Below are 12,804 nucleotides of genomic sequence, written 5' to 3' on the forward strand. Positions count from 1 at the left end.
TGTCCGAAGCAGCCCCTGCTGGCACGCGCTGTCCACAGCCACAGGCGGAGTGGGAGGACTGAGGAGAGGGCCCTGGCCTGGCTGATGACTCAGGACTAACGCCCCATGTAGAGAAGCCGATGGAAGACACCACCTGTCACCATTTCCCAGCACAATGCACCAGATGGCTCTGGGTGAATGTTCAACAGAGGGCACAGCGAGGCAGCGTCCGATGGCAATGTGCCACCTGGGCGGGACACACCTGAGGACCTAGTCACAGACCCTTTAGTGACTCAGAAATGAACCTGGTTCCTGTTCATGCTAAATGTGTCCTGCCAGTGTGGTGGAGGATAGTTTAAAAGTGTGAACACTAGAAGGAAAGAATTTTATTCTAAAAGGGAAAATCACGGTGACTCACCACGATGCTCTGATGCCGTGCAAACACCAGTGCAGCAAGAGAACACAAAATGCCCTGATGCACACCTCAGAGCCTGTGGGGAGAAAGGGTTCGCCACACGGATCTCACGCACCCTCATCTCCAGTGGTACTAATCAAGGTATGCCAAAACCCTTAAAAATATCGCTTAAAAGTGGGACACCAGAACTCAGAACACAAAGCTACAGTGCACAATAAAGCTCAACAGACAAAGACTTCAGACCCTTTCTTGGCCAACTTTTAAACAGTATGTTGCATCTGGGAGATTTAATTTCAAGAAATAAATTTTTAAAAGCACATTCAAAATATCATTTTGATGATAAGGATAGACAAAGTAATTCTTTTACAAATTTCAGGATCTAAAAAGTAATTTATGTTTCTAAGTTAAATCTGGGGTGACCTATACCAAGCATGCTGTGTCCTACGTCATGATACTGTGACCCTCAGGCAGGAAAAGACACAGTCCCACCCACTTAAGGACAGGCTCAGCGAGGGGAAAGGAAATCATGCTGGTTCTCCAGCAAATACAGGTCAGGGTGCTTAGGGTTTGGGCTGTGAAGGGTTTAGAAAGCAAGCCTGCACTCGCAGATCTGAAAGCCACACTGGATTTCAAGGGCAGCCTCAAGAATTCAAACTGTTTTCCCAGTTTATGTTGCAGTGATATTTAGGAGACTTTCTGTATTTAATCAGAGTTATGATTCAACTCGTCTGGAAGCCCAAGTGTGAAAATCCTTACCACATGGCAAAAGACCACAGAGGATATGGTTGACCAGCAAGACGGGCCAGATGCGGGACAGCCGCAGCAGGCCTGGCAGGCACTGGGCCCCGGCGGCGCCACAGCCCACAGGAAGGCCGCACCCGGAGGCTCGGCAGGGGCCCCAGGGGTCCTCTATGCCGCCTGCTTCTGAACGACACAGACCTCTAGCCGGACCAGCTGCTTGCCCTCGCACCCCCAGGCAGGGGACTCTGGGTCTCTCTTATTTTGTAGTGATTTTTTAAAGAGGACTAAAGGCGGCATCTTTACAAGGGGGGCTGCGGGGCACATCGGGGACTTGCCGGTGCACAGCAGGCGCTCTCCCGGACTCTGGGAGGCACGCGGGTTGGGGAGGAACGGGGCGGTACCTGAGGCAGCTGGGGCACAGCGGTGGGCACCCTCGTGCTACAGGCCTGAGAAGGTGCGGAAGACAAGAGCCAAAACAGCATGTTCATCGGAAAGATGAAAGACTCCAAGGGCAAGACACATCGGTAGCTAAAGAGCCCACAGCTAAACCCTCCTGCCTGGGACTTTGTATCCCAGATTCTCCCAAATTAACCCTCTCCCCACAAAGCTGTGGATCTCAACGTGACGATCGCCCCCAAGAGACATCTGGCAGCGCTGGGAGATAGTCTCGGTCGTCACAACCGAGGGAGAGGCTGCCGCTGGCACTTGGTAGGGGCCGTGGGCGCTGCCACACACTGTGCAGCGCACAGACAGCCCCCACCGCCCAGGAGCGTCAAGAAGTCAGGCGCCGAGGCGGAGAAACCCTGTTTTGTTGGGAGGGGTACTTTACTCTCGAGATTCTGAATCTAGCGTAAGCCCAGGCCCTCAGAACTTAGAACCAGACAAACGTGAACACCCCCCACCTCAACGCCCTAACGTGTGGGCCAAACCCACTGCCTTGGCGAGCAGCAGCAGCCGGTTACCCAGGGCTCCGCAAATGTCCAGATGCAGGCAGTTCAAATTCAGTCCATCCAGCTGACACCTCCCGTCCTTTCTGTCTTCTTCCTCTTTGGAAAACCCTGCTACTTCTTCCTTAGAGCCAGCACTACCCCAACAGCCACTGCCAGGAGGGCGAGTGCGGCAGCACCCCCAAGCAGCAGTATGGCCCTACCCTCGGACAGGGCGACGGCCCGCCCCTCTCCAGCTGGGTGCTCCCCCCCAGCAGGCTCACTCGCGGCTCTCAGCTCCACCACCGAGGTCTTGTCGTCACCGAGCTCCGGGGGCCCAGGCGGAGCAGGGCCGGCTTCCTCAGCTGCCATTACTTCCAGGTCGGGTTCCTTTGCCTCCAGCAAGGCTGCGGCAGGGGCGCGCAGAAGCAAGGGCACGGGGCCTCCGGGGAGCGGCTCCTGCAGCTGCCCCGCTGGGGAGACCCCAGGCGCGGCGGCCGCCTCTTCCACGCCCTCTGGGACTTCCTCTTTCTCCACGTGCACGATGTCAGAATTGGACGAGTTGTTCTCGCTCTTTTCGCCAGCCCCGTTGCTATCTAAGCTTTTGACCTCTTCCGGATCCATTGCGATCTGCTGCCAGGACTCGGGACCTAGGGACACTGGTAGGCTTTCTGTGTGCCAGCTCTGGCTGGCTGACAGCGAAACCGGCAAGCTCTCCGACTGCCACGAAGTGGTCACGGTTGGGGACTCTGGAGGGCTGACTTGTCCGGAGTTGTCACTGGGCAGGATATAAATGTCATTGCTATCTTCTGCAGCAACTCCAGGGTACTCTTCTTCCTCTGCCTCAAGATTAAAGACAGTGCCCTAGAAAAGGAGGAGGAGAGTCAACACAAAGAATGGTAAATATATTTAAAATAAATGCAAATCTGGACAAAAAAATTCCCAAACTGAAGTTCCAGGATAAAGTACACTGTTTAAGCCCCCCTTTGTAGTTCCTGGATTGAATGCATTTACTTGTAGACCAATGCAGAGGAAGAATTTTTAACAAAACAGTCCTCTGACCAGTTTCCTTGAAGCTACAAAAAATAAAAAAGTTAATTTATATTCAATTCAATTTATATATAGTCAATGCGATAATGAAGGCAAAACAGCAGAGAAAACAAAGGCAAGAAGAACCTTGCTCCCAAGGGAATCCATCCCTTGGCAGGTGGAGCTGTACCCTGGTTTCCCTTGGCAGAGCTGGAGGGGGCAGCGAGATGGCTGGCAGCCTCAGCATGACTCTGCAGAACAGGTCGGAGTCCCTGGGAAAAGCAGGGTGGAAGACTCCATAATGGCAAAAGCACAGAAGAATAAAAGGGGAACAACAAGTAGGCCGGTTTCCTTAGCGCACGGTGGCCACAAAGAACATGAAGTTCAGCTAGGGTGGGACAGAGAGTTAAGAAATACGGACAGTCCAGTAGGAAACGCCAGGCCACCAAACAGCAGTGCAACTTCAGACACCCCAACAGCAGTGGCAGGTGAGGGACATGACAAATGCAGTGCTCCTGCTTCTTTCCTTAGCCGGAGTCTACATAAAAGCCACGTAAGGGGAGAGGAGCGGTCTTCAAATCACATTTCACAGTTTAATTTAACAGGGCCTATCAGATGCTGTGTTATGTGCCAGTGTTATAAGAACGATGAGGCCCAGTTTTTGTTGTTACAAAAATTCACTGTCTAGATGTGAAGCTGACACAGGAATAAATAACCTCAAACCGATACAGTGAGCTTTAAGAAAGCTGTATGCACGGGGGGGCTAGGGGAACCCAAAGGTTAAGACACGACCAGAAGGCAGGAAGAGAAGCAGGAGAGTGTTGTGACATCACAGAAATCTATAGGAAGTTGTACAATGTCTGGATGACACTGAGAAATGCTGTGGAAAGCCTGAACAGGACATGTAAAGCAAATTAATTCCCACTTACATAATTATAGCCACTATTTATATTAAGTAGGATAATTTTACCTTTCAATCATGACCAAGAACTTTCTCTTTACATGAAGGTTCTACTATAAATCAGTAAATAGTCCCTCCATCAGCCACACCAAGATAAGGAACCAAGAACACACCTGAACAACCACACTATCGTATGGTCTACATGCTGTCTCAGTTCAACCCTTGCTTCAATTTCCTTAAGAGGGCATGGGAGGCATCAGAGAGAGCTCATGAGTGTATATGAGCAGAGGCAAAACAGTACAATAATTTAAAATACAGTATTTGTAGTAAGAAAGAACTGGTTTGAATCCCAGCTCCACCACATACCAGCTGTGTGAATGTAAGCACCTTGCTTAGCCTCTTAAACTTCAAATTCTTCATAAATAAAAAGGGGAAGACTGGCTTGATAAGGCTGTTACAAAACTTAGATGCACTATTTGTGGTGCTCAGCATGGTGCTTTGCACATAGTGACCAATCAATTATGCTATTTTTGCATTGTTTCTGCTGTCATTTTTATTGTTTTTGGTGGCAGGATGGCAGGACAAAGGGCTACTGGCATCTAGACAGAAAAATTTTTAAATAAAAGCAATTTGAAACAAAACCCTTCCTTGGGTAGAGAAATTAACAAAATTTTCCCTCCTCCATCATCTCTTCTAAATACAAATACCAAAAGCTGGAAGTAAAATCTCTCTTTAGAAGTTATACTATACATCAAACCAATATAGGGGTCGTTCTATGGGGCAGGATCACATGAGAGTGCACATTACAGAGCCTCTTCAGCACAGAGGTCAGGGCACCCATCTGCCCATGTCATCGGCAGTTCTGACTCCCCCAGAACTTAACTATTATTCACCTACTTTTGACTGGAAGCGCTGACATGAATGAACAGTCAGTTTAACACATACTGTAACAGTAAAATAATGTATAATGCACATGGGGCTCTGCTGCTTCCTAGGACTTGAGATCAGTGGGTATTCAATAATCTCAGCAATCACTTTGAAATACTTTGAGTCAGGTGAAGATAATCTCCTGGGTTTTTTTGCAAGTGTCTCTAAAAGAGGACAGAGCATGTGGGCGCACCATGAGAGATTGGTGTTTGTTCTTTTCTTAAATCTTTTATTCCTTTTTTTAGTATTGAGATTTACATTCATAAAATTCACATAACCTAACATGGTGAATGATTCAGTGGTTTTTAGTCTATTCACAATGCGCTAAATATAATACTACCACAATTTAATTCCTAAACATGACCATCATCTCAACAAGAAACCCGTTGACGGTCACTCCTGAGTCTCCACTGCACACACTGGCCGCTGCGAATCTACTTTCTGCCTCTGCCTTTGCTTCTTCTGGGGAAGTTCCTATAAAGCGAACCACACAGTATGTGGCTCTTTGCGCCTGGCTTCCTTCACTTCACATCATGTTTCCAGGGCTCATCCATGCTGCAGCCTGTGGAATCCATGATTCCTTCTCTGTGTTGGCTTATAACATTCACCGTATGGATGCACTGATTTTATCAGTTGGTCAACATTTGTTTCTACCTCTTGGTGACTGAACAGCACCAGCACTACTACGAATACCATGTACAGGGTTTGGTTTGACTACCTATTTTCAATTCTTTTGATTACATACATAGGCCTGGGGTTTGCTGGGTCACATAATTCTATGTTTGTTTACTGAGGAATTGCCAAACTATTTTCCAAGGCAGCCGCACCATTTTATATTCCTCACACCAATGCACAAGGTTTCCAATTTGTCCACATCTTTTTCAATGCTTCTTTTTTTATAGCCATTTCAAGAAGATGTGAAGTGCACCACATTTGGTTTTGATTTGCACCTCCCTGGTAACTAATGATGATGAACATTTTTTCATGCATTTACTGGCCATTTGTGTATCTTCTTTGAAACAATGTTTATTCAAAGCTTTTAAATTGGGTTGTCTTTTTCTTGTTGAGTTGTCATTTTATTCTTAAACAAGACTACTACATAGTTGGCTATTAAAATAACTGACTGTTTGGTAGTAAGGGTAATTAGGTTGAGCCTAGAGGGAACAGAAGGGCATAGCACCAAGGTAACTAACTAATGGTCTACCTAGTTAATACTTCCATTTTTTATTTTTAAAAAGATCTCTGCCGTTAGTGCCTTTCTGCATGTGGATTCCTTTCCCAAGGTTGCAAAAGCCACACAACCAAAAGAGACTTCTAGGGTTAATTGTTAGGGATTTCATTTCCTTTAAACTCTCATTATATTTTTCATCAGTATAATGGCAACAACGTACAAGACTCTCTGGCTCTGGGGCTACCATCAGTAATGAGTGGGATCAGAACCCATTCACAAGCGAATGCAGCCCTACAACAGCAGAGGCCACTGGTCACAGAGGAGAAGCCCTGTTCTACAGAAGACTAGGAACTCCCGCTACCACTTCATAGTCTGTCCTACCCCATATGTAGTGATTTTTCAGATTAGTTAGTGTCTATCTCATTATCTTCCTCTCCCTCTGTTTAATCACTAAGTACTAAATATATCTCAAAATATTTACTCTTAAATGTATCTTAATATATCTAAATATATTTACCCCCTTTGCTCAACATTTTCTACTGTTACTGTAATATAAGCAATCACTATCATTCACCACAAATAATGCAGAAGGCTCCTGACTGTCTCCTTGACAGTCCCATCTGGAGATGAAAAGCACCTTTCACCAATAAGCTAAGCCAAAAACCTGGGAATTATACTGGATTTATCCCATTCCTGAAGTAGCTGCTTCTTATTGCTGGAAATTTTGCTATTTAGAAGCTAATGATTTAAAAAAAAAAAAAAATTATCTCCCTGATATTGTACTTAACCCTAAAGAATCCACTCCAAAACTACTAGATCTAATATCTGAATTCAGCAAAGTTGCAGGATAGAAAATTAATACACAGAAATCTGTTGCATTCCTATACACTAACAATGAAGTAGCAGAAAGAGAACTCAGGAAAACAATTCCATTCACAACTGCATCAGAAAGAATAAAATACCTAGGAATAAACCTAACCAAGGAAGTGAAAGACCTGTACTCTGAAAACTACAAGACACTCATGAAAGAAATTAAAGAAGATCCCAATAAATGGAAACACATCCTGTGCTCATGGATAAGAAGAATTAATATTGTCAAAATGGCCACCCTGCCTAAAGCAATCTACAGATTCAATGCAATCTCTACCAAAATACCAAAGCATTCTTCAATGAACTGGAACAAATAGTTCTAAACTTCACATGGAACCACAAAAGACCCTGAATAGCCAAAGCAATCCTGAGAAGGAAGAATAAAGCTGGGGGAACTATGCTCTCTGACTTCAGGCTCTACTACAAAGCCACGGTAATCAAGACAATTTGGTACTGGAACAAGAACAGACCCACAGACCACTGGAACAGACTACAGAGCCCAGATATAAATCCAAGTATATATGGTCAATTAATAAACAAGAAAGGAGCTATGGACATACAATGAGGAAATGACAGCCTCTTCAACAGCTGGTGTTGGCAAAACTGGACAGCTACATGTAAGAGAATGAAACTGGATTACAGTCCAACCCCATACACAAAAGTAAACTCAAAATGGGTGAAAGACCTGAATGTAAGTCATGAAACCATAAAACTCTTAAAAGAAAACATAGGCAAAAATCTCCTTAATACAAACATGAGCAACTTTTTCCTCAACGCCTCCCCTTGGGAAAGGGGAAGAAAGCAAAAATGAACAAATGGAACTACATCAAGCTAAAAAGCTTCTGTACAGGAAAGGACATCATCAGCAGAACAAAAAGGCACCCTACAGTATGGGAGAATATATTTGTAAATGACATATCCGACAAGAGGTTAACATCCAAAATATATAAAGAACTCACATGCCTCAACACCCAAAAAGCAAATAACCTGATTTAAAAATGGGCACAGGATATGAAGAGACAGTTCTCCAAAGAAGAAATTCAGATGTCCAACAGGCACATGAAAAGATGCTCCACATCGCTAATTATCAGAGAAATGCAAATTAAAACCACAATGAGGTATCACCTCACACCAGTTAGGATGGCCAGCATAGAAAAGACTAGGAACAACAAATGCTGGCAAGGATGCAGAGAAAGGGGAACCCTCGTATACTGCTGGTGGGAATGTAAACTAGTTCAACGATTGTGAAAAGCAGTATGGAGGTTCCTCAAAAAAACTAAAAATAGAAACACTATTTGCCCCAGGAATTCCACTCCTAGGAATTTACCCAAAGAAAATAACTTCTCAGATTCAAAAAGACATATGCACCCCTATGTTGATAGCAGCACTATTTATAATAGCCAAAAAATTGAAGCAACCTAAGTGCCCATCAGTAGATGAATGGATAAAGAAGATGTGGTACATATACACAATGGAATGTTATTCAGCCATAAGAAACAAACAAATCCTACCATTTCCAACAACATGGATGGAGCTGAGCTGGAGGACATTATGCTCAGTGAAATAAGCCAGGCGGAGAAAGACAAATGCCAAATGATTCCACTCATATGTGGAGTATAACAACGAAGCAAAACTGACGGAACAAAATAGCAGCAGACTCACAGACTCCAGGAAGGGACTAGCGGTTACCAAAGGGGAGGGGTGGGGGAAAGTGGGAGGGGAGGGAGGGAGAAGGGGATTGTGGGGTATCATGATTGGTGCACATGGTGTGTGTGGGGTCACGGGGAAGACAGTGTAGCTCAGACAAGACAAATAGGAACTCTGTGGCACCTTACTACACTGATGGACAGTGACTGCAATGGGGTATGGGGGGAACTCGATAATAAGGGTGAAAGTGTAACCACATTGTTTTTCTTGTGAAAACTTCATAAGAGTGTGTATCGATGATACCTTAATAAAAAAAAATGTCATCTCTGATCCTATAGATGCTCAGAGTTTAAATGCTTGAGTTTAAAAACCTCATGAAGGAGACAAAACACAGGGTCTCCAGAAGGAGGAAGGAAACTTATTTGAGATACATGGAAGCTTTGTAGAAGAGAGAGCGTCAGAACTGGACATTACCTTAAAGAATGAGTCAGAACCACAGACCAAAGAGGTAACAAAGAGCACTTTATATGCAGGCAAGTACCAGCTCTCCAGTACCTGGAAGCACCAGACGAGGAGTGAAGAAAGATGCAGATGGAGCAGGGCCAGCTCAGGACCACCATCAGTGCATGGGAAGCAAGATACCAGTGTCCACGTGGGGACACAACTACCCAATAGAAGGTGAGTGTTTTCTGCATTTTGTTGAGTGTGACATAGATCTTGGTTCAACTGAACAGTGAATCCAACTCCCCCTCACCCCCCCCAATATGGCAACTCTCAGACATCATCAGTAACTCAGAGCAGAAGACAGGAAACTCAGCCAGTATCTGACCATTAGACAAAGGCTTCATTTTGAATTTTTAAAAATAGAGTACTGTTGCATTTGAAACCTATTTGTAATTATGTAAGTCCAGTCAAAAAGTAGAAGGGCAGGGTGGAGCCAAGATGGCGGCGTGACTAGAGCAGCGGAAATCTCCTCCCAAAACCACATATATCTATGAAAATATAACAAAGACAACTCTTCCTAGAATAAAGACCAGAGGACACAGGACAACATCCAGACCACATCCACACCTGCGAAACCCAGTGCCTCGTAAATGGGGTAAGATACAAGCCCCGGCCCGGCGGGACCCAAGCGCCCCTCCCCCCAGCTCCCAGCTGGAAAAGAGTAGGCAGAGCGGGAGGGAGACAGAGCCCTGGACTGTTGAACACCCAGCCCCAGCCATCCGAACCAGAGCGCAGACACAGTGCGTGCGCGGGGCCCTGGATACCAGGGAAACAGGGCAGCAAGACCGGTGAGGGGGTATCAGAGGCCTGGCACCGGAGGACATAAGAAAAGCGAGCGGCCACTTTTTTTTTGTTTTGTTTTGTTTTGTTTTGGCGAGCGCTTTTTGGAAGTCTTAAAGGGATAGGGACCCCAATACTAGGGAAACAGGGCAGCAAGACCGGTGAGCAGATGCCTGATGCTGGCGCTGGAGAATAAAGAAAAACGAGTGCCATTTATTATTTATTTATTTATTTATTTTAATTTTTAAATTTTTTTTTTTAATTTAAAATTTTTTTTTCTTTTTTCTTTTTTGTGGTCGTTGTTATCTTTTGGCGGGAGCTTTTTGGAAGTCTTAAAGAGGCAGGGCGGGACACTTAATCCAGAGGTACGGAATTCGGGATCTCTGGGCACCCTAACCACTGGGCTGTAGGGAGCAGGGAGGCCCCTTTGGAGATAAATAGCCTCCCAGCCGCTCCTGCTCCAACGCGACTCCACCACTTTGGAGTAGCAGCCCGACCCAGGCCACGCCCACAGCAACAGCGGAGATTAACGCCACAGCAGCCGGGTAGGAAGCAGAAGCCCTGTCTGCGCCGCAGCTGCCCAGCAAAAGCCACTAGAGGTCGCTGTTCTCCCAGGAGAGGAAGGCACAAACCAACAAGAAGGGAAGTTCTTCCAGCCGTCACTCATTGCAGCTCTGCAAACTACTTAAATCACCATGAAAAGGCAAAACTACAGGCAGACAAAGATCACAGAGAACACAACAGAGAAGGAGACAGTTCTAACCAGTCTTCCCGACAAAGAATTCAAAATAAAAACCATAAACATGCTGACAGAGATGCAGAGAAATACACAAGAGATATGGGATGAAGTCCGGAGGGAAATCACAGATGCCAGAAAGGAGATCACAGAAATGAAACAAACTCTGGAAGGGTTTATAAGCAGAATGGATAGAATGCAACAGACCATTGATGGAATTGAAACCAGAGAACAGGAACGCATAGAAGCTGACATAGAGAGAGATAAAAGGATCTCCAGGAATGAAACAATATTAAGAGAACTGTGTGACCAATCCAAAAGGAACAATATCCGTATTATAGGGGTCCCAGAAGAAGAAGAGAGAGGAAAAGGGATGGAAAGTATCTTGGAAGAAATAATTGCTGAAAACTTCCCTGAACTGGGGGAGGAAATAATCGAACAGACCACGGAAATACACAGAACCCCCAACAGAAAGGATCCAAGGAGGACAACACCAAGACACATAATAATTAAAATGGCAAAGATCAAGGACAAGGAAAGAGTTTTAAAGGCAGCTAGATAGAAAAACGTCACCTATAAAGGAAAACCCATCAGGCTAACATCAGACTTCTCAACAGAAACCCTACAGGCCAGAAGAGACTGGCATGATATATTTAATGCAATGAAACAGAAGGGCCTTGAACCAAGGATACTGTATCCAGCACGACTATCAATGAAATATGATGGTGGGATTAAACAATTCCCAGACAAACAAAAGCTGAGGGAATTTGCTTCCCACAAACCACCTCTACAGGACATCTTACAGGGACTGCTCTAGATGGCAGCACTCCTAGAAAGAGCACAAAACAAAACACCCAACATAGGAAGAATGGAGGAGGAGGAATAAGAAGGGAGAGAAGAAAAGTATCTCCAGACAGTGTATATAACAGCTCAATAAGCGAGCTAAGTTAGGCAGTAAGATACTAAAGAGGCTAACCTTGAACCTTTGGTAACCACGAATTTAAAGCCTGCAATGGCAATAAGTACATATCTTTCAATAGTCACCCTAAATGTAAATGGACTGAATGCACCAATCAAAAGACACAGAGTAATAGAATGGATAAAAAAGCAAGGCCCATCTACATGCTTCTTACAAGAAACTCACCTCAAACCCAAACACATGTACAGACTAAAAGTCAAGGGAGGGAAAAACATATTGCAGGCAAACAACAGTGAGAAGAAAGCAGGGGTTGCAGTACTAATATCAGACAAAATACACGTCAAAAAAAAGAAAGTAACAAGAGATAAAGAAGGACACTACATAATGGTAAAGGGCTCAGTCCAACAAGAGGATATAACCATTCTAAATATATATGCACCCAACACAGGAGCACCAGCATATGTGAAACAAATACTAACAGAACTAAAGGGGGAAATAGACTGCAATGCATTCATTCTAGGAGACTTCAACACACCACTCACCCCAAAGGATAGATCCACCGGGCAGAAAATAAGTTAAGGACATGGAAGCACTGAACAACACAGTAGAGCAGATGGACCTAATAGACATCTATAGAACTCTCCATCCAAAAGCAACAGGATACACATCCTTCTCAAGTCCACATGGAACATTCTCCAGAATAGACCACATACTAGGCCACAAAAAGAGCCTCAGTAAATTCCAAAACATTGAAATCCTACCAACCAACTTTTCAGACCACAAAGGCATACAACTAGAAATAAGCTGTACAAAGAAAGCAAAGAGGCTCACAAACACATGGAGGCTTAACAACACGCTCCTAAATAATCAATGGATCAATGACCAAATTAAAATGGAGATCCAGCAATATATGGAAACAAAAGACAAGAACACTAAGCCCCAACTTCTGTGAGATGCAGCAACAGCAGTCTTGAGAGGAAAGTATATAGCAATCCAAGCATATTTAAAAAAGGAAGAACAATCCCAAATGAATAGTCTAATGTCACAATTGTCTAAATTGGAAAAAGAGGAACAAATGAGGCCTAAGGTCAGCAGAAGGAGGGACATAATAAAGATCAGAGAAGAAATAAATAAAATTGAGAAGAATAAAACAATAGAAAAATCAATGAAGCCAAGAGCTGGTTCTTCGAGAAAATAAACAAAATAGATAATCCTCTAGCCAGACTTAAGAAGAAAAGACAGTCAACACAAATCAACAG

At 44.5% G+C, this 12,804-nt stretch overlaps 1 protein-coding gene across 3 annotated transcripts in view; it reads right to left on the reverse strand.

Annotated features, from left to right (window-relative positions):
* Nucleotides 1-648: 648 nt before the first annotated feature.
* Nucleotides 649-12,804, reverse strand: part of BCL2L13 (BCL2 like 13) — a 98,813-nt gene continuing 86,657 nt past the window's right edge. For 2 of the 3 annotated variants that reach the window (XM_057491944.1, XM_036932505.2), the window contains one exon: nt 649-2,925. In XM_057491944.1, the coding sequence (XP_057347927.1) occupies nt 2,197-2,925 (729 nt within the window). In that variant the 3' untranslated portion in view covers nt 649-2,196. The remainder of the gene's footprint in view (nt 2,926-12,804) is intronic. The other variant, XM_036932506.2, reaches the window with a different exon arrangement.

The sequence above is a fragment of the Manis pentadactyla genome, chromosome 14 (assembly GCF_030020395.1).
Source record: "Manis pentadactyla isolate mManPen7 chromosome 14, mManPen7.hap1, whole genome shotgun sequence".
In the NCBI taxonomy this organism is placed as follows: Eukaryota; Metazoa; Chordata; class Mammalia; order Pholidota; family Manidae; genus Manis; species Manis pentadactyla.